The sequence below is a fragment of the Diorhabda sublineata genome, chromosome 5 (assembly GCF_026230105.1).
Source record: "Diorhabda sublineata isolate icDioSubl1.1 chromosome 5, icDioSubl1.1, whole genome shotgun sequence".
NCBI lineage: Eukaryota > Metazoa > Arthropoda > Insecta > Coleoptera > Chrysomelidae > Diorhabda > Diorhabda sublineata.
Window position 1 is genome coordinate 10,312,164 of NC_079478.1, and position 24,062 is coordinate 10,336,225.

At 32.7% G+C, this 24,062-nt stretch overlaps 1 protein-coding gene across 4 annotated transcripts in view; it reads left to right on the forward strand.

Moving 5' to 3' along the window:
* LOC130443766 (peripheral plasma membrane protein CASK) overlaps positions 1–24,062 on the forward strand; it is a 389,418-nt gene that overhangs the window by 42,421 nt on the left and 322,935 nt on the right. For all 4 annotated transcript variants that reach the window (XM_056778569.1, XM_056778571.1, XM_056778570.1 and 1 more), the window contains exon 6: positions 23,614–23,789. In XM_056778569.1, coding sequence (XP_056634547.1) covers positions 23,614–23,789 — 176 coding nt within the window. The remainder of the gene's footprint in view (positions 1–23,613; positions 23,790–24,062) is intronic.

A 24,062-nucleotide genomic window follows, 5' to 3' on the forward strand; every position in this document is an offset into this window, starting at 1 on the left:
TCAGTAAATGTTGATAGTTTTCATAAGAAAATTAAATCCTTCCTGAGCTGAACTAAATTACTCGCTCAGCTTCGCTTAAAATACTCACAACCATCATAGACAACCAAAAGCACTAAATTTATCACTTTTTTCATTAGAAAAACGTTACTCCTGTAATATGTGAATTGTGAAAATATACTCAACTAATTTTAAGCCTTCCCGAGTTATTGTGGCCGTAATTGTGGTAGTCTACCAAAATGATCCCTGCAGCCATGTTTCTAGAAAATTCCCTTTTTTATACTGCGTTAAAAGATGACAGCAACTGGTCTGTATTTTTTGTCTATATGTTAACATTCGTGGTACCATTGTGCATACAATTTTTCCATATTCCGTGCGACATAAGTATATTAAGTATGATACCACTATATTTATCTATTTCTACTATTCACTTCAGACGTTTCAACAAGAACTTTTTAAAACATTTTTGTGTGTAGTAGCGGTTGAGGTGTCATCTGTACACGACTAGACAGTCGTGTATCACATTACATTTTCATTTGATTGGTGCTCGATTCCCCTAATATCACCACCAAATCTTTGTGAATTTCTGTTGGGGTCAAATCTTTAAACGCAAGTTATCGTGACTCTATAGGTAATAGGTTACAATGTAATGTGATACTAAACAATTGTTTCGATTTATAAAAGGTACAGAGGTGGGGCAGAAGGATCAGCGTTTGTATATAGAATATATCAGAACATGAAATTCCTTCATCGATAATTTTATAATAAGTTTTCTATCAATTACTTTATATTTTCTTATATGTATTGAATGACATTAAAATTAGCTACTCCAATTTTGTGTATGATTGGTAATTTGTAGTCGTAGATATATCTAGAGTAGGGCAACCATATCATCTGGCTTGTACCAATGTTTAAGTTGATAGTCCTTGAAGTGGAACAGAGATGAATTTGTCCATATTTGATGAGCAACGCATAATTATTAAATTATTTGTTCGAGAAAATCTGAAACCGTATTAAAGCGAGGTCGATATCATGCTACTAATCAAGCACATTCCCGTAATGCTTGTACCAGTATATCTTACTTTGCACGTGTTGGTTCGATGGATGCCTCAAAGTGCAAGAACTCCCTGTCAGCTATGGAGGCATCAACCGTATATTGCAGAAGAAAGTTTTTTTTGTATAAAATTGTCACCTGTGACGAGTCATGGGTGCATCATTAAACTGAATCAAAATATGCGAAATATGTAGTGGAGAAAAAAATTCGAGGAACACCTTTTGAAAATCCCAGGTATCACACAACAGCTGAAACGCAGCATAAACTGATGGAAATTAACTGAAAAACACTTACCTTACAATCCACAATTATAGCAAAGGTATTGGACCAGACAAGCGATTTTTGACCAACTATCAAGTGCGCTACTAGTTTATCTGCTCCTTTCATTCTATGAAAACATGAAACGATTACTACAATAGAAGAATAATTCATAGAAATGTTTCTTGTGAAATAGGTTCGTATATATTTAATTGGCTGCAGTTTGATCAAATAAAATAGAAATGGTTTGTTTTTGTATTTTTCAACGCTAATGGTAGTATCTTTTTTTCCCTATCAAATAGTTATTTGTATGCCAAGCACTGAAAGTGCTACTTTGTTAGACGAGTCTGAAAATTGCGAGACGAGCAACAGACGAGTCCAACAAAGTAGGATTTCAACCGCGGTGTACACAACATTTTTTAGACGACGTATAAGATCCAAAACTTTTTCATTTACACTGAGGAAAGAAAATAAATAATAGAGAATTATAAAAATTTTATTTATAATTTTTTCTGGTGACACCACTTCATAAAGAGTACTGTTTTTTATACCTTGCACGAGATGTATTCGGCAACGAATTAAGAATTGCTTTCTTCGGTGAGATCAGGTGGCGTGGATTCGAGTAACTTTTCATCGCTGATGTTTTCCTTTTCATAATCATCCATTGTTATTTATTATTGACAAAACTTCGGATAAAACAAATAATTTCAGAATATTAAAAACTTAAGGTTATGCAAAATCGTCGAAGTAAAACTGTCGACATTGAAGTGGCTAGAGTCACATTTAAGGAAGTTAAAGTTGTCTACTCCAGAGCGCCCCGAAAGTGTTTTGCAGTACGGAACTGTCACTTTCACTACATGGAACACTTAAAACGCAACTTTCGGTATGTAAATAAATACAGAACGAACAACTTTCAGATGGAGTCGTCTAAAAAAACTGAATCGCAACCGCTTTTCAAACATGTCAATAATTCACAATATTTGGCTCTCAAGAAACACTGTTAGTTGAAGAAGAAGTGATTTATCTCGAAATTGGATTCTTCAACTGAAGGAGAAAATTAAGGAATTTACAAATTTTCACTGGCTGCTCAACTTGCTGTTTTTATACGAGGCATTAAAAGTAACTTTGAAATTACTGAAGCGCGTTCCATTGACAGGTACTACAACAGCAAATGATATTTATTCTGCAATTGAGCATTTGATAGCAGAATATGAACTCGACTGGAATATACTTAGCAGCACAACTACGGATAGCGCTCCTGCCATGGCTGGCAAACATTCGGGCGTTGTAACTAAATTGAAAACATCAGGGAATTTTGTGGATGTCACTGTATAATTCATCAGGAATCATTGGCATCCAAACATTTCAAAATGGACCATGTCATGCATCAATGAGCTTGTGAAAAACAAGAGAAGTCATGTGTCTGGATCCTCCCGCTAAACATAATTACCTACCATCTTTTAACAACAGTATATTATACACTTATATAATTTAATAAATAAAATGTTAGAATAATTCAGTTCATTTTTTTTATTTTCAATCTGTCCCACCTAGGAATTCAAAATTTTATATGAGGCCCTCTGCAAAAAATTGAGTTTGACACCTCTGATATAAGTAAAATGAACATATTTCTACTAGTGTTCTTTTGATGAATAATTAAGTGTGAAATCATTAATATTATTTTAGCATTTAACAATCATATACGAATATAATCGATAATTATTTGAAATGAAATTTCAGTGTTAACGCATTGAACCATCCCTATTGTGTGGACTCTCTCCCCTAAATTCGGTCCTGTTTCGCATGCTACACTAAAAAACTTTCTGTTGAAAATATTTTAGAAACATTCGTGATATCTACTTTAAACTTCAAAACAAACGAATGCATTCAAAAATAAAACTTCGATATGAACACAAATAACAAAACATTACGAAGAGAGCTAACCAAAAAAAATTAAAGATAAAAACTTCTCACTTATTTCTCCTATTCACAGATTCAATGATGAACAGCTATACGATGTTGACACCGTTTTTATTAGTAAAGCCAGATAAATTTCATAATCTAATTGTTGTCGTAACGCGGATGATATCCAGCAGCGCCCCATGGGACTTTTTAGTTTTTTTGTAGTACATTCCATCCAAAGCAAAAACAATATGGTGCTGCAGGGTGGTTCTATCTAAAATAAATGTATACTTCCACTAATAACTCAACCACAGAATATAAATAAATAATTTTGTTTAGGAGCTAATTTAATAATAGAAATGACTTTTTAAAATTACACTAATATACAAAATAGATAATAAAAAATGATTCATATAATTAATCAAACGTATTGATATTCATAATCAGTTATATCATTGATCTGGTAAAAATAGTTGGCTAAATTTATTGATATCAACGAAGCATTCGATACGTAGAATAAATTTTTCGAAAACATTAAAATAATGGAATGAATATTGTTATATGTCATATCATTTATTGCAAATGTTTTAAACCATAGGACTTTTAGAGTGAGAACAATGACAAGAAAATGGTACCCCTCAAGGATCTGTTATCAGTACGAATAATTTCTAATTACCAATCGGCCAAAGATTAAATGTAGATGCTTTAATGGTATACATGAGGAGAGAGAAAGAGAGTCGTTAGTTAAAATTTGGTAGGATAAGGGGAATTTTTGAAAAGAAGAGAGTTTGCTGGAGTATGCCCTAATATAGCCCTCTGCAGGGCTGGGGTATTTATGAGGAGTAAATAACAAGATACTGTAGCAATGAAAAAAAATCAGATTTTAACTTTCCACTATCCAAAACTAAATGTTTATTATAATAAAGAATCCTTGTGTATAGCCAGAATCTAAAGAGTTAATATTAAAGATAGAGAGAGGGAACGAGGTATGGGATCGAGCTCAACAGATCCCGAACTGCTTATAGGTAGAGAAATAAGATCTCTAATCTATTGGGATTATATTCATACAATTCATAAGTAACAAGTTTTGATTTTAATAGCCAGTAGAGAAGTAGATAGTAGTAAGCTAATACCATTTATCTCTCTTCCAATTATACCATTTCTCATACATGATCACTATATATTTAATATTAACTCTAGATCAGAAACTGAGCTGAAATGACTATAGAAAAATATTGATATTATCTTTTTAGGAATGTATACATCTTCTGAGAATACTTTCTAACCGAAACTACATACTGTAGTTAAATAGAAACCTTATACGCTTGCAACTCGATTATGATTTTATTGTTTATGCTTCAACCAAAAGTTATATTTAAAAAAAAACTCTGTACAATTTACAACAACGCCCTGCATATAATATCAGGAGCATATCGAATGTCACTGATGGAAAGTCTTTATTCATAATAAGGGAAAATATCTCTACACACCAGAAAAAAGTGTTGGCTTGAACGTTATCTATACTAGATAGTAAAGAACATTCATGTACTTGAAGATTTATAATCGAAATCGATAATATTGTTGAACAAGTATTAAACTATTACGACAAATCTTTAGATCGAATTTCTTCGTATATTTATGTTTGACAAAAATTTTCTTAAGAAAATTCCAAACTAATCATTAACACTACTTAGTATCCTAAATTCGTTGATAAAAAAACATGTCCAAGACACAACTCTTTAAATATAATAAATAAAAAATATATATTTGTATACCGCAAAAACTATTCTGACTAATCACAGATTCTCTCAGTCATTACCATCGAAATAAAAAAGCTGTTTCAAATACAGGAAACTTGAATGAATGTCAAATCTTTGTGGTTTCTCCCCTCATTGGAATTTTGGGTTGGCGTCTGCATGTGAAATTCTAAAGGGTCTTCCACTCCTTCTTTACCATTATATCCAAAACAGAGAATTATTTGGTCACCACTGAGTTCTTCATTGTGTTAATCCACATCAACAATGCGTACAATTTAATTTAGGCTTCCACAAAGTTTCGCAATTCTTGAGTATAATTTCCTTATCAATACATTGGATATATCGTCAAGTGTTATCATGCCCAAATTAATTTTTTTTTTGCAATGTTCTGGATAGATTTCCTTTTGTCCAATTTTTAGAACCGCTAAATAATACTTTGAAGAAAGTGTCTTTACTTTTAATTCCTCACAACTAGAGATTTGCTTTCAATTTAAAATATAAACATACTGAAAACTCGTAAAATCCACAAAGACGTAGGATTAAAACTAAACAATTACAAGACTGAATAGAACTGGAACGACAGGAGAGTATTGAACAATGGAATACGGCACGTGTCTGGCAGAAAGTCCCTGTCAAGTTCAAACATGTTTTTTGTCTTGCCCTTGGTCGGATTAAAGGAGTGATGGACCAATACGTAACGGACCAGAGTGGCTCTACTTAATGTTTAAAGAAGCTCTAAGAACAGAACTAATCGGATGATTAGTGTGAAAATGGGGAGAATTGTATTCTATGGATCGCAGAATTTGATTCGAAGCACTTCTCGTCGCTTGCAATTTTTCATTTGAAAAGAAAACACTAGTTTTACCATGTAATCAGTTGGTAAACTATCTTATAACGAATCCGAAAAATATGAACACGTCATGATTTACTGACTGGTTAATTATCACAGAGCTGAAACTACTGAAACTATAATTCTGAATACTGAATAATAACTGAAGCTTCAAAATTCACATTAGATTTGTGTTGCAAGATTTTTTTAAAAACAAAGTGAAGAAACGAATGTGACAATTCCAATTATCACTTTTTATGTCATTTCAACAATTTTGAAATTTGTCAATGTTTTTATAAAACGCATTAGCTGCCGGTACAAATTAATCATTGATAACACCACAAGGTCAAATTGCAATTTGCTTTATAACCCTTTTCAAAACCGATTTATGCTTAATATAATTTTCGACGCCGTAATGGATTTTCCTGAGGAAATAATACTGTTCTCGGACTTTGACTTCCTCTTTAATTCCATTATTAGACAAAATTTACATCCACACTTTCCATTAATTTTATGATTATCGATCTTATAAAATTCTTTCAGTGGACTGACTTATTGAACTCAACTACTATTGAGAAACTGGTAAAACTGCTGTGTTAATAAATCCAAGAATTTTGTTAAAATATATAGCAAACATTTGACATGATTAAAATAGAATGTAGATAGGAGCAAAACAAATTATTGGGACAACTTACAAAGGCTGAGATAGGCAAAGACTCTCCTGGGAAATTATAACTAGAGAAGATTTGCTGAATGTAAGAACATAAGGCCCATTTCGCACCAAGCCAGTCTAGTCCATTCCCATCCAGTCAAGTCGGACGCTTTTGAATTGGAAATATTAACTTACCATTCAAACAAAGAGAATGTGTAAACCTGGTTTCATACTAAGCGCATCCCGTCAAGTCCCAACGCGTCAAGACTTGCCAAGACTTATTGCAACCCAGCCGGTCGAAAATGTTAAGAATCAATCGGTCGTGAAAGTTGCACGGAGAAAATGGATATAGAAGCACTAATTGTATTAGTGCAAGCGAAAGAAGTAATATACGATCCTAAACACCCAAAACACAGAGATCGGATTTTATTGCTGCTGCATGGAGAATCCATAGCTATAGAATTGAACATAACTGGTAAGTAACTAGGTTTTCATTGCTGTATATTTTCGTGAAAAAGAGGTACAGATTTGTCTACAAAACATCCCGACATTTCTCTTCTTGCCATAGTACAGAACCCTCTGGTGACATGAAATACTCCGTTAATTGCTCTCGGATCTGCATTGCCTTTGTATTGCTCTGTGGATACTTGTAGGTCTTAAGAATTGAAGTTGAAGATCGATTGAATTTTGTTTCAAAAACTCGGTTTCCAGAATCTTGTCACTTTCCTTTTGAACTTGTCGGAGAAAATTGTGTAATACGCAAACACTTTCAATTGAGTTTTCCGTTAATTGTACATCAGTTTCTATAGCTTTTAGAAGTATACCAAATTTTTGTGTTAATATGCCAAAGGCATGGGATGAACCCAACAGAAATTTCGTCTTTTCTTTATCTTCCTTCTTCTGTATAATCGGAGTAAAATTTTGGCTTGCAGAAGAGCATCCATCTTGTCACAAATTCTTCACAACATTGGCTGACTCAAACTCAACAAGCGACATATTCAGTGCGAAAACAAATTTTGACCTGACTTGACTGAACAAAACTTGACTAGACGCCAATGGACTGGACTGGCTTGGTGCGAAATGAGCCTAAGTAAAAACAATCTACGAATACTAACAGTAACAGAGTGATATCGGGGCGCTGTCGCCTTAATAGACACCTGAAGACGCTTGACTTAGCAGATTATGCGGCGTGCAGATTTTGTTGCACAGAGGACGAAAGGAATGGGTTTAACAGATCAGCTGTAAATACTAACCCAACCAAAGTTAAACGTCCTTTGTTCATTTTTGATTACCTAGAAGAAGGGTGAACGATAACTGGCTAATCTTATGCTGATTGCTTGATGCGTTTTGATGCCGAAAAAAAGAGAATAATAGGGAGAAAAGTCTGCCCCTCCTTGAAAATTAACCTACCAATTCCTCCACTGTGTCGATCTTCATCACAATTATTGCCTCATCTGCTTTAATTACATGATCTGGCTACCTAACCTAACCTCTGTTACATTATGTTGCCATATTTAAAAAAATGATAATCGATTACAGACAGTTGGAGATGTGATAGTAGAGACAAACTTACAAAAAAGATATGTCAGAATGTAGGTATCATTAATTTTGGTTATATCATGAAATTATATAACGGAAAAATTAATTTGGATACTTTGAAACATTTTATATTTATTTCTTAAAAGTTCACTTTTAATTGGATGATATATGCCCTACTTCTAGTACGACCAAGTTTTTCAGCTCTTCGGAACAGAAAATTCATATATCTCAAATATCTTCGAAATTCCTCACAGTGTTACAATATGAACCAAAATTTTTCGAAGATGAATTGAGAGTAGTACGCAAGCTACTGCCACCTAGACTTAGAATCTCGGACTTGGTTGATTAGTAGTTCAGTTGAGAGTAATTTTTCCCCTACTATGTTCGATTTTTAATGATAGAGATGTTTGTATTTGATTGCTAAAGAAGTTAGTTTAGTCTAGGGAACTTCTCCAATCGATAAAAGAAGGGTTGTCTTGGAACTCAACTTATTTGATAAATTAGAAAATGCGTATATAATAACAAAGCAATGGTTACATTCATTCCATAAAAGAATCTTCAATTTCATCTTATTTGATATTGATTTTTTGATTTTTGTTTCATCTAAATGAGATACTATTTATCCACCGATGATAACAATTGTATATTTTTAGAAATATAAATAATCATATTGTTCATTACATTACCCAATTCAATTTACAAATATCGAAACATTCAACCCCACTTCAAACAATTTTCAATACATTTACATGTATATCACTTTCGTAAAGTAACCATAATGAGAACATCTAATTGGCCTTTGTTTGTAGAAATGAAGTGCAAAAAATTCTATTTAGAGGGAACTTGAAATGTCTCTACGGATGTAATTCTAAAAGCAATACATTCCTGTTTCAATCTATTTTTAATTTGTGAAACACGAGCTTTGTGTTTCATTTGTTAGAAAAGAAAGAAAGAAAATGTATTACAGATTATTTAACGTATTGTTAGTGAACGATTTACTCAGACAAATTTAGAGGAAAAAGTCTATTTGTGTTGATGAGAAAAATAATGGTTATTTCAACAATTTCACCTATCGTAGAATTCTGAAAACTTCATCGATTTATTATTATGGTTAACGTTTTAACGTATTAAAGCCGAAAAAAAAACAATATTTGGTCTTTTATTATTTCTTTGAACCTTTAATGAAGAAATCTGTGAAATTTCAAAATTTAATGAAATGAACGTTTTTTTGTACATAATAAAAACACCATAAGGGACCTTTGGCAGTTTACAAAAACAATAACCATTGTAATTATTGGTGTAAAAGTTCAAGAAACATTTCAACACCGCACTGAAAACAGATTCTTCGATGTTTACTCATACCATTCAAACCTGTACATCTTCTGCTTCCTCTTTATGGCCTCAGAACTACTGAATTGTTCAGTCAATCATCTCATCCGTGGCTATTGCTTTCAACAGCTTTAAGTATATGATCTGAATCTATTCACATGACATTTATTAAATACTGTTATATCCACCCTGAAGGAATGAAGCAGGTTATGATACCCATATGAACGTTTTATCTTTGATCATGTTAACATAAACAATATTTTTGTAAGAGATCTGTTTACAAAAGCCGAAAGTACAGATATTGTTAGTTCAAACGATAAAGTGTGTGAAATTTGCCTTGGTGTAAGCTGAAGAAGGTGAAAAACACGCAAAAAAGCGTACCAAGAAGCATTAAGTAGCTTGAAGCAACTTGAGGCAGCGTTTGAGCTGATGCAGTAAACGGCAAGACTGAGAATTGAGAAGTATCGTATTCAGCTAAGAATCGCGATTATGTTTAGGGGCGCTTGATAACTGTAGGGGTAAGATGTCTTTATAAGGTGGTTAGAACAATTCAAAATTTCTGATATGGGCGAAAAATTTTTTAACCTTAATCCCTGATACATTTGTCAATTTTTTATAAGTAAAGAAACGTGGGAATTGTTCTGTGGTTATGGAAAACAGTGAAGAAAATTGAAAAAAGGTGTAAAAAATAGTATCTTATGATTTTGATTGTTCCTATAAGCTTTAATATTAGTTATTATGAATTATACATAATTTAAAATAACCAGTTAATTTTCACTAAGTGAAATGAAATGAAACCAAACTAAAAAAATTGGTAGTGATGCTAAACGAGGATATTTGCTAGTATTTTTTTGGAGACTTCGAGTACTTAATTGCATGTCAAATTTTTTAAAGGAAGACTTTAGGTATTTAACGAGAGAAGTACGTTACATTTATACAGGGTGAGTCGGAACGAGCGCACCAAACTCTAGGAGTGTATTATATACACGTGAAAATAATGTAAAAAAACTCATATGCTCTTATCCGATTTTAATTTGTTTTCAAGTTTTTATGAACTGTCAGTGTACAGTGAAAGTAACAACGTTTAATTTCGAATTTATGTGATTGTTAGTGTTGCAAAATGCCAGATACTTATTCCAATTTAGAATGTGCAAATATGGCACCTACAACAAGAGGATTACGCCAACCGTTTGGAGTTTTGTCGGTGGATAAATAATAATCATCGTGTTGTATCGAGTATACTCTTTACGGATGAAGCTACATTTACCCGTGATGGCATTAATAATACTCGTAACTATCATATATGGTCGGACGAAAATCCCCACGCAACAGTCGAAAGCAATTTTCAACATTAGTTTTCGGTAAACGTATGATGTGGTATGGTTGAAAGTTATTTAATTGGCCCTTCCATTTTGGAGAATCGTCTCAGAGGAGACAACTACCTAAATTTTTTACAAAATGAATAACAAGGCCTGCTAGAGGATGTTCCTGTAAATATTAAAATGCAGAAGTACTATCAGCACGACTCACACCACTAGATTTTTGTTTATGGGGCTGGATGAGAAATGAAGTCTACAAAATAAAAGTGGACACACGGGATGCACTAATTAGACGAATTGAGAATACTGCAGCCCATATTAAAGAAAAAAGATATTAATCAATTGGGAGAGCAACAAACGCTCTTCGTAGACGAAGCAGAAAATGTTTAGAAGTCAATGGCGGTATTTTTGAACATTTATTGAAAGAACGCTGTGATTAAGAAAATATTTATGTGATAATTTGTTTATTTGTTAATATGCTATAACTTGAAAACAAATGAATATCGGATAAGAACACATGAGTTTTTTTACATTATTTTCACGTGTATAATATACCCTATATACCTGTATACCCTAGTATACCCTGTATATATTAATGTTTGAACAATTGGCATCTTAGTTTAACTTCCTGCAAAACATATAATGGTTTGCTATATACTTTTTACAAAGAAGCTCAAGAAGTTCTTAATGAAGTATTCCGTTATTGCAGAGGTTATGAGGTTTTTCGAAATAACCTTCTGGTAAGTTTTGATCCCAGGATTTAAACACTTAGGCCCAATTATTTGCCAATTGCCCCAAAAACGGTCTGTGACGATCAAGGAGTTGATTTACCGAAGGCTTATGATGTACCTGAATTATTGGAAAAGGCGCTGCTGTTATTGCAACGGAATGTAATTGAAAATGATTTTAATCAATTCAGTGGAATTAGTGGGATCTCACCATTTACTACAACAAATAGAATTACAAAGAATATGATGAACACTCCTATTTTTTAAATTAAACAACTGCATTTTAATATCGTATCCAGAGAATCGCTGGTTTCGAGCTACTGCTGTAGACACCAACGTGATATTGGGTGTACTGTTTGAAATCGTGTGCACAAGAAGTAATAGTTTGGGTGCTGTTGGTTAGGGAACACAATCGACACTAGTGTTTAGTAAGGGCAGTAAATAGACGTTTGATTATTGTCCTACAAATGATTTTACTCATTCCTGTCCACAAGTCAATTGATATAGAATAGATCAAAACTGGTATGAAAACCGGAAAGTGAGTTTTTATCATCATTTGACAATAAAATACTGTATGTTTATATATTCTGTCCTCGGATAGGTAAACTTTTGCTATTGTTCAAAAGATGCTTGTGGTTTTTAGTTATTTATCATACTGCAGGAGTTATTCCGTTTTTTAATATCTTATTATCATTCGGAATGTGTTTTTATTAAACTCTTTGTTCCACTGTGCGCCATACAAAATAAATCAATCATTGTGAAGTATGGGGATTTAGCAGGACAATATATTACGCTCATTCTCCCATTCCATATTTCCCTAACTAATTATTTAGCCAATCGATAGTTTTTTATGTAGAATGAACAGGGCAGTCATCATATTGGAAAAAAATGAGTCAATCGATTATATAAAGAAGTATCGTCAAAAAATATTTTTTAAAAAGTTTTTAACTGTAGACTGCTGATTTAACTTTCCTTCAATAAAGAAAGATTCGATGACTTTTAGCTCTTATGACGTGGCACATCAAACATTCTTTTTTTTGAAATGCGGTCTACTTGTAAAAATCTTTTGTTCAAATGCCGAGAAATACATTTCTTTATTGCAATATACTTTTCACTGAACAAAACAATAACCATATTTTGAATTTTCCCTGGTTCCATAATACCGAATTAAATAAATGTAAACAGATGAATATTTTTATGGACTTTATTTTTTCCACGGCAACTTGTATGTGTTACAAATATCAGTATTTGATTTGTGTAATGAACTTAAAAAATTTAAAATCACACTTAACTGATGATGTTATAAAATAAAGAACAAAAACCGATGAATTCTTATTGTTGATGGATGAACGTTGAAAGTATGAAAACGAAACAGATGACACACGTACAAAGACTTATAAGATCTAAAATTATTACAAAAAACATTAATATGTTTAAAAACGCCACCATAACATTTAACGCAATCTGGAATCTGGCTCCTTGAGGACTGGACAAAGAAATAAAATGTCGCATTAAAAAAGCCAGACAGGCATCCTTGAGGTTTCAAAGAGATTTTAATCTACGACTGAGAATCGTGAAGTGGTACGTTTGGTCGGGGCTTCTCTACGGATTGGAAAGCTGGACATTGAAGACGCCGGCGATTCACTAGTAGGAGGCTTCCGAGATGTGGCTGCACCGTAGAATCCTTAAGATGCCTTGGACGGCTAGATCGAAAAACGAAGAAATTCTGAGACGTATCGGCAAACAACGTGAATTATTTGAATTGATTAAGAAGAGAAAAACGTCAAACTTAGGGCACATTATGCGAAACAACAAATATCAATGTTTGCACCTACTGATTGAAGGTAAAATTGAAGGAAAGATAGAGATCGGAAGGAAGAAAATATCTTGGCTGCGAAACATCAGGCAGTGGGCAGTAATACACTATACATAATCCTTAAAACACACCGCAAGAAACAGAGAAGCGATAGAAAGTGTTATAGCGAATATCCATTAGTGGATATGCATTAAAAGAACTTTGACATAGAGATCTAAATACTCAATAACTTGGTTATCGAAACGCGCGTCAGACAGTGTAATTGTGAGTGTTGGTGTAGTGGTGGTGTAAACAATGTATACAGTATGAATATCGCCAACGGTTTCAGAAAATCCAACTTATCCAACTTAATTGATAAAAAAACTTATATCAATAAATGTTTATAGTACTTACTACAGAGAGGAATAGGTTTTTGAAAGGCACACTCAATTTTACAAAAAATTATACTACTACTAGTAGCAAGCAGGGCTGGACTAGTTGATAACTAACTCTGTATATTTTAAGCAATGCATTATTGAAAATTAATAAGATAATAGAATTGTAAAGTTTGACTCAGTGCCGAACAATATGGAAGAGTTTAAAAAGTTTTAATTAAGTTTCACTGTAGAGAGCTCTTGGTAAATAAAACTATATCCAATTATTTGATATAATGAAACTACGTAAACTGCTCCAGGCATTCTGGAAATGACAATAATGAGGTTTGTTTATTGCAGAAGAAAGATTATTAAATCGTCTGGTTTAAGGAACCGTGTACTAGTGAATGGAAAGAAGTTTTTACATTCGTAAAAAATTGATTTTTATAAAAATATCAAATATTTATTTAAAAAATATTATATGAAAATATATAATTATGTTGTTCTATTGAAAATCACTTATGTTACTAAGTATATATTTGAAAATTGTTCAATAATCCCTCATATGTAAAATTTTCTATACAAATATAAAAGAAGCTGTTAAATATGGAGAAAAAGAATTTTGCCTGTTAAGATGAACCTGTATGATGCTGAACATCCGGGACAGTAATTGATTGTAACTAATCAAGCTAATTTTCACTCATTGTCATAGTATCCTGAATAAATATACAGAGTGAGTTTTATGTATGGAACGCCTCAATTATCTCGGAAACGGCTTGTACGATTTTTATAAATTTACATGGTATTTACATTGATGTCAGATATTACCTTTTACCTGAAAAGTAATGAACTTTGTTATTTCACAAATGGATCACGCTGTATATTTTTCGGTTTTCGAAATCCTTAAAAAATACTTATTATTTTTCATCTTATGTTCTCTATACCTAAATTCTATAATTTCGGAGTTATAGCTACATTTGCGTTATCTCAGCCGAAGTTGAAATAATACATTTAGGTGATTATGACTGCAACAAAAAAATTTGACGTTTTAATAAATTATTATTGTTGGAGTTCATTAAAAGTCACAATGGATTGTTTATCTAAAAAAGAATGAATTGATATTTCAATGATATTAGGATATGGTGATAGGCGTAGAAGTCAATAAGAAACGTTCAATATCTTCAATAATTTCGTAACCGAAACACCAGCAACCAAACATAACAAGATCTACTGTCAGTAAATTAGTAAAAAAGTTTAACTGGTTCAGTAAAAGATTAAAAATTAAAAAAATTAAATCAACTGAAAACAAATATTTAGATGTTTGTGTCCTGTTAGAAGACAATCCACACTTGAGTCCCAGACAAATATCCAGAGAACTTGATATTTCGCAAATATCCATAATAAAAATTTTACGTGATAATAAGTTTCATCCATACAAAGTAACGTTGGTTCAAGAGGTGTCAGATGACGATTTTGATAGACGTGAAGAGTTTGCAGACCTAACGATGGAAAAATTACAATCAAAACGATCCAAATTTTTCAAGTAATGCTATGTTTTGAAATGAGGTCACTCTTTATATCAATTGAAATATGAGTCGGCATAATTGTAGATATTAGTCACGTAACAATCCCCTTCGGATGCGTGAATCCCACACCCTATATCGCGAAAAACTGAATGTATAGGCTGGAATAATAGGGGACAAAATAATTGATCCCTAGATTTATTGTAAAATAGTTCTATACCTGAGTTGACTTGAATATTTACAAATCCAAATAAGTATTTTTAATTACATTTAAAAAAAACTTACTGACACTAAACCTTGTTATTTGTAGTAGTACATAAATTATTGAATAATATTCACATTAAACGAGTTTATTCAATCGGAGCCATTCAAATGTACGATATTTATTGTAACTTTGGTGGAGATACTGTAAATGTAGCTTCAACTCCGAAATTATGGCATTTAGTTATAAAGAAAATTAAATGAAAAATAATCAGCATTTCTTAGGGATTTCTAAAAACACAAATATGATAACGTACACAATGATCGCAATTGTACGTGCTCTTGACGTCGAAGTTAACCGCTGATCGTCACTAAACGCTAAAAACATAATCTTATTTTTCTAGTGTCGTTTGTAGTTGCAGTTACCCTGAAACATAACTTCTCTAAGTAAAAGACTGATAGAATTTCTACATGCTCATGAGTGTTTATATAACAAACAGTCTACTGGATACAAGAAAATTTGATTATATAAACCCAGATTCATTCTTCTATGTTAAAAAAATTCGTTCATTTTAAAATATGTTGTAGTAAAGTAACTTTAGATATCTCTATTCAAATTGAAGGGTCTCACCCACCATCGTCCTGTTATATGACGTTTGGTATATATTTCTGTACACATTTTATACAGTAAAGTAAGTATATAATAAATTATAAATAATTCAAAATCGTTGATCCCGGTTCAAATTTCTTTGTTATACATGCACTTTTAGGATTATGTTTACGGGCCAACCAGCGTCATGATCGCGTTCATTCTCTGCAGCTTTAAATTTGAAGTGTATTATTAACATTTATGAACGTCTAGAGCGCGTTATGTCTCGTTCATTCTGTACTCAGCTTTACTTAGGCCTCCTCCAAAAGACTGAAGGAATTCGGAAATGGGATGTATAGATTTCTGGATCAGAATCTAATATCAAATTAACAAATCCAAGCAAGGATTATTTATTAAATGGAAATATAATTTTTTCGAAATTGACAATAATGCCGATTGTTCGATAGAAAGCAATGACATCGCTTTTTAGTGCCTAGGCACTGAAGTCACAGAGCTTTCATCCGCTTCATTTTTGCCAGCAGTTGATTACACGTCATTCAGCTTACAATCTCTAAGCTTTAAGAACAATTTGAACTATTCTATCACCGTTAATATAAATGAATGAAAATAAATTATATTTGCATGCCAATGTTTAAAAAATAATCTCCCCTTTAGTAACAAAGTATGACTTTAGGGCCTTGATATATGAATAACTATTATTAAACAAATATGTCCTTGTATGTATAATGAATTCTGGTTATACATCTGGATCACGTTGAAACGTTTTATCGCTACTATAAACTTCATCGTCAACATCACTAATGCTTAATTTATTATTCTAATACCATTATAAATTCATGATAAGCCCGCTTTTTAATGAGATCGATAATTAGTTTCTATCTTTCTTGATTAACGATGTAAATTAATTACTACAAATGCAAATGTGACAATTTCACTTAAACGGTAATTCTGGTCATGAGCACAACCCCAATGAAAAACAAGAAATAACATCGATAACGCAGTTACTATCTACTATTATATAGATCATTTTTATCAGAGTGTTTCCAGTTTTATGCTTTTCTTTTCTTGGGATCTGATTCTACTTGTTCTCTTCACCATAACTTCGATCGTCTACACCTTAGAGTCGTCCCACCTTCTACAATTTCAGAACCAAATTAAAAGTAATTTTCCTTAATATTACGTAGACGACACTCCTAATTTCCTACACATAAAGGTCCGTTTGTTATACAGATGAGTCGAAGATCACAATTGGTTTCTGAACGGCTGGGAACCCCCGCTATGTGACGCCGAAAGCTAAGGCTTACCGTTGGGTTGATTACTGACCACTGCAATATGCCCAAGGTCTAAGATGTAAAGGTGTAAAGGAAACTCTACTCTGAGCATTGATCAATGGAGCTCCTCTCCGGGCTATTTGAGAACATATTTTGGGAAGGACCGTAGGAGTTACATCGAAAGGAGACAAAAATATGTAAGCATCCCCAACGTAGCATACGGAATAGGTGTCAATAATTTGAACCTAAATCCATGAATTTTTTCGGGCACAATGAGTGCCAGGTCTAACCAGAATCCAAGTCCATTCAGCTTTGTATTTAATGATATCCAATCAGTTGTTCTTCTATGAGTTTTGGTGTTTAGTGCCCATTGAGACTTTTAAGCTTGCTTTGAACTATAATTGTGCCAAGTTTTAGAAAAACAGGTCAAAGCCTCTCCTCTTATGGTACTCTTGGACTTTTAAGGGTTAGTTTTGAGGTTTTGGAGGGGGAGTTTGGGTTTTCGAGTCCATTGAGACTTTTAATCAGCGTGTTTTGGACTTGAACTCACATCTCATTGCAAATATCAACTTTATACAAAAGTGATTCTTGGTAAAATTGTTTCTATGGATGATTTATTCAATATTTTTATATGCCAACACTACTTACAATTTAAGAAAGGAATATTTATTGTACGTGCTTCTTAATGTTCCATCGTTTGATATTATTACTTCTAGACCATTTGACCGTCTTAAACTATACTATTTATTTATTCAAATTGTTTCGCTTGATGAACGTTCTAAAACGAAACAACTCTTGCTTATATTTCCTCTTTAGAAAACACAAACAGTGTCTAGAAATTTTCATTTGTGTTATGCTTTAAAAGAAATGTTGGAACAATCTTTTTTCATAACTTTACGTTTGGAATGTAAATCTAACATAATTAAAATTCATAGCAAAGTATAAAGCTTTCTTTTAAACGAAAATACACATTTTTGTCTACGAATTTATTTTTGCTTGCTTCCTTAATATAATTGGAACGTATTCAGTTAATGCAACATTATTATGATATAGACCGTCATTATAATTTGCATTTTCTATTTGAAATATTTTAAAAGTCTGTAGAAAATATAGTCTAATTCATAAAAGCACTGGGCCTGATATACACGCCATAATTCCAGTGTTTTAAAAGCCTTCAAAAACATAAATCCATAATATCGTGTTGCAAAATAAGGAAGTGTCTTTTGGACAAAATAGTTGAGGATAATGGTTTATCTGTCTGTAGATAATATAGGAATTGAACTCAAAAAATTGTCTGCACAATGACTACCAGGAGTATTTTCAGATGTACACAAACAAACTCGAAAAACCAAATGCAGATAAGTAACAATGGATGACTAACGGATGCAAAATTATGATGTGAAAAGCAAAATAAAGGGGAAGGAGTGTAAATATCTAGGGCTCACCACGAGCCATAAAATTAAAGAAATTTCTTATTTCTTAGACCTTTTGATTTGTGTTTATGTTTATACATGTTCTTGATTTTAGGCCTCTTCTGTTTTAAAATTATTTTTTTTATAATTTTTAGAAATAGATAAAAATTGACGTTTCGAATTTTCTTTGAGTCTTTATCAAAATATGATATTGACACTTACAATTTGCGTATTTATATTGATCAATTTATAAAAGCTATAGAACTCACATTTATAACATCTTTCAAGTATGAAAATGAAATATACAAACATGAAATTAGGAACAAATTGATGGTTGTGCTATGGGGGCTTCCATTTCAAGTGTTATAGCACAATTGGTAATGGAAGATCTTGAGGAAACTGTCCTAAGCAAACTAGATATAAATATTCCATTATTTTTACCGATATGTAGATGATTGTATTACTGCCGTACCAAAGAATCAAGTTAAAAATATGAATAAAAAATTCGATTGTTATCATAAAAAACTTCAATTCACAATTCACAATCGAATTCAAGCAATCATAATTATAGCAAGGCCAACAGTATCCCTCCCCGAATAAATAAAAAGGTAGCTGAAGTTACTGTAAAGCATTACAATGTGGTAATTTTATCTATTTTGTTATCAAATGAAGGAGCCACAGGAATGTTTTTATGACTAAAAACTAGGTTATTGAAAATGTTGTTCGAACAGGCGCATGGCGATATTATAAAATCCAATTGTTCTTAATGTGTACAATCACGCGCATAATTCTTTTTCGCAATCTTCCTCGCGTTAAAAGTATTGAGTTACTAAGGGATAAACTCTGATGATTCCCTAGCTATCAACCAATATTGACTTCTTAGAAATTTGTGAGGTCTGGAGCGCGTCATTCCATTTTCTGACGTTTGGTTTTCGGATCGTATTCAAAAAAGGGGATCATTTTGCAACGAATTCAAATAGTGATGACACAGTATATCATCTGTCGACTCTGATCTTGATAATACCTTAGAATTAACATTTATATATAGATAGAGCCAGGTTAGGAAGCTTGTTCAAGTGGGCTTGAACTGCTGCTTGCGAGAACTGCTACTATACAAAGAGAAGGTTTACGAATCTCTATAACGTCGATGTTTCGTGTGGTGGAAACGGCAAAGGAAGAGAATAACAAGTTTTGATTATAATAACGAGTAGAAAGAAAAAGCGAGTGGTAAACCGGCGCGACGCTTCCAATAGTACAATTCCATTTACTTAAACATTAATTCCATAAATAGTACATCGTTGCATGAAATTAATTCACTTATTTTAAGAATGCACTTAAAAGACGGTTTCACAAAAATGACTACGCAAAACCAGATGATTCAAATTCATACCTAAACGTTTAGCGCATATCCACCTGTCGTCTTTTTGAGTATTTTGTAAACTGGATATAATCAAATTATTCGTATGAGTTTTACATATTATGAGATATTTGGCTAGCAAAACATAATATCTAAAAAATAATCCCTCTTAACGCTTGTTTAAGATGAACAGAATCCATATTTCATTAAAATTAATTCAAAAGTTTCGATTTGCTTCACAATTAATTGATAGCACCTCATTACACAGTAATTGTGAAAGATATAGTGATATATTTGCGGAGATTTATTTAAATTTATAATACCTAAATTACTTGATATACTGTATGAAAAATATAAGCTCCTTAAGTAAAGTTTGTGATAATAATCCCGCTCACGTTCTAGGTAGAATTTCATTTAAACATCAGTAGCCACTGTGTGTAGATTTAAAAATGGTAATTTTTTTATTGGACAAAGAATAATTACTTATGCAACAAGTGGGTACAGTTTTCGCGAGTTGGACGATTTCGTACGAGTGAAAAAAAAGTTACTTTACTCGCGAGTTTCATACAAAATTTTTTCTACGCACATAGACTTAAAAACATTCGAAACAACTTTATCAATTTTTATTTTGTAATAGTAATATTAAAAGTTCAACTGTGAACATTATTAATTTGAACTGAAGAAGAAGTTACATTACTATTGGTACTTGAATTGGCAACATTTAACGAGTTTAAAGAAATAACATCGTCTATAGTTGTATTAGTACTTATTGGATTGTTGGTAGGATCGTCAACATTTATAATGTGGCTTGAAGTCGAACTAGTTGTTCGGTTTAAATCCATTGTGTTTTTTATTGAGTCGTCTACGTAACCCTCCGCAATTGTGTTGGATTTCCACCCACCGTGCTTCTTCAGTTGAATTATATCACCACCGGAATCGTAGTGATATCTCTACAGAAACATATTTTAACGTTACAAGTTTATGTAAAGTAAAATGTTACCGAAATCGTTAACTCATGATGATAACTTATTGAAATCTAGTTTCCGTACATTATTGTTTGAAAGGATTGATCAGAACTAATTAAATTAGAATATAAAATCTTAGTTTTCTATAACATTTATATTTACTACGTAGATGTGGAATGTATGATAGATAAAAATTCTTGATTAAAAAATATAGCAAATTATCATACAAATACTTATCGAAATTGAAATAAAGTTAACAAAACGTGAGTCATAAAAAAGTCTATCAACTTAATGTCCTCGGAACGCTAAAATATCATTTCAACCATTTAGAAGTATACGTTTCGTATTTGACGGGATTACGAACCGTGTAACAACCGTAAAATTCTGAACTTTATTACTATGTTTCTTAGATGGAATATATTGGTAATAATATAAAACGAATTCGAATATGAGTTTATACACTATATCCCATCGATCATCGTAAAACTGTCTTATATAATTTACTTCATATCAATTTAGTCTTCTTGTCGTCAGGACATATAACAATTGTGACACTTTTTGTATGAGAATCTGGGCCCAAATAATAATTAGCAATCCTCGAGCCCCGGACGGACGAGCGTCAAACGTCTTGATTGATCTGTACGACTGTTTTTTGTTGCAAACATTCAATGTACCTAATACCAGGTCTGACTATTGAAAAGCGAGATTGCGCTCCTAGAGAGTGCTTTAGACGGGTGGCGTAAAAAACGAGTAATGCGTTGGGGAACTAAATATCTTGTCTATGCACGTCCCAAAACACGTTTCGCTCATTATTATAGTATCTGTGTAGTAGTGGTTTGAAACGAACTGGTGACGGAAACCATGTGCTACGAAAAACAGGAGCAACGTATCAATCTCAAGTTTCTGTTTGAGTGCTGCAAGATGAGCAGCGCCCAGGTCGCCCTATACGAGTAATTACACATGACAAAAGTCTGTGCGAAGTTAGTGCCAAAAAATCTGACTCCTGACCAAAAGCTCTTGCGTCAACGGGTCTGCTCAGATTTCTTTGAAAGGTTAGAAAAAGATCTGATTTGAAAGGGACCCGATTTGAGTCGATGGAAGCGGTAAAGCAACAAACGGCAGAGCTCCTAAAGGCGCTCACCAAAGAAGACTTTCGGAACTGCTTCGATCAAAGGATAAAACGTATGGAAAGGTGTGTGGCGGGGATAGGGGAGTATATTGAAGAGGAACATTCGAATGCAGAATAATTTTTATAATAAAACCCTTTTTCGTAACCGGTCTCTTTGTTCAATAGCCAGACCTCGAATATACGAGGTATTTAGTCCTTTTCGATCTAGTGAACTCCTAGCGAGTATTTTGTAGTATTTGCAGGGTTTATAAATTAGAAACATATTTAGATAATTTATGTTTAAATTGAAAACTTAGTTACAACGAAGAAATCGTTCTAGGATATTAACCAAACTATTGTTTGGTTAATATCCTAGAAATATGTTTTATACTTTATCAAAAAACTATTCTTCTTTTCGTGTTCTGACATTATCAAGAAACTTCTAGACTTTTTTCCTGCTCGACAAACATCATTCAACTATTGAGTTTCAATATATAATACGGACAAGCCAATACGGAAAGAAAGTATTGATAAAATGGTTAAAAGCTTTAAAAAGTACTGTTCAAATTTCAAATTATATACGATAATGTTAGACTAAGCTCCAGTGGAGCTGAAAAGGATTTATCACCATCAAAACTAAGGAACGAAAATTGCAAAAAACAGAAGAGAGGTCAATCTATCTCAAGGAGGCTGAACAGATGGAGCTCCGAAACCACAGGACGATGGACCCACACGGTAGGAGCGTGACGGACTAGGCAGAAAGGAAGTATGGTCATGTAAACTATTACCTGACGAAATTCTTGTTGGTATTTGGGCTTGTTTGGTTTTCTGGTGCTTTCTGAAGATCGCACTTTCTTGTGCAAAGTGGTTCAGCATCGGGGTGATCTCGCACAACGGGGGAGAGGAGTCATACCTGAGGCAATAATCGGGAAAATGATCTAGAGGAAGGCGGTATGGGATAATGTAATTGTCATGTTGGAATTAAACATCTTTTCTCATGATGTTTTTTTAACTTTGATATCAAAACATAATCAATAGAGATTTCACCCTTCGAATTCTACAACATAGTCGAAAAGACTGTTTCTGCTTTCATCGGAAGAAATCCATTATTGCGATCGTAGTTTTCTTTCTGAGGTAAAATGGTGTCTTTGTTTATCTAAAAGAGTTTTCTCCATATAAGTATTAAAACTAATCTGGAAACATCTGGAAAGTGAAAGTGTTTGAACTTGAACTTTTGAAAAGTTACTCGTACACTAGTACAAAGAAGAAATCGTAGTTGTTCTTAAGAAACGAAAAATTGTTCTTGAAACAATTTTTTTATGGAATCTTATTCCGGCCTTAAAACTGCTCGATAATATTTTTTTTAATAACTATAACCTACAAATGAATCGTCAATATATTTGTCGCCTAAAAGTGCTAGTGCTTATTTCTTGAAACCTTTTTTGCCAATTAAAAAAAAAACGCTTTATATTAGTTCATTATTCCAATTGTCAAACTTACTTCATCTTTGAATAATCTTACTTTTAGGTTTGTGAGCGTTGAGGTAATGGCTAAGACCTTAAATGGCTTGATGAAGTAATTTCATATGATAACTATTTTCTCAAGCAATAATTATGATTCTTATGCATTACAGGTAGAGTTGGTAGCCCTCAATTTATGGCTCCCGAGGTTGTAGAAAGACGACAATATGGAAAACCTGTTGATATATGGGCAGCTGGAGTGCTTTTACACGTCCTGTTATCGGGAACTCTGCCATTTCATGGCAGCGGAAGAAGATTACATGATGCAATATGCAGAGGAAAACTTCATGTAAGTAATTTAAAACTACATTGGTTTTTCGTATTGGAATGCATTAGGAGAGTTATTGTTAGTGTTAATGTTATTATTGTTACTAAATAAGAAATTTTCGGTGCTACAGAAGAAGTGTGCAAATGCAAACCGATCGCTATTATCATGATACTCTCGCAAATCAGCATAGCCGTGGCGTCAATTTGAAATCTTATATATAATTTGAAAATCATTTATTAGACGTTTATATATATTATTATTAGGAAACATTGCAGTAATTGTTGAGTTTATTTT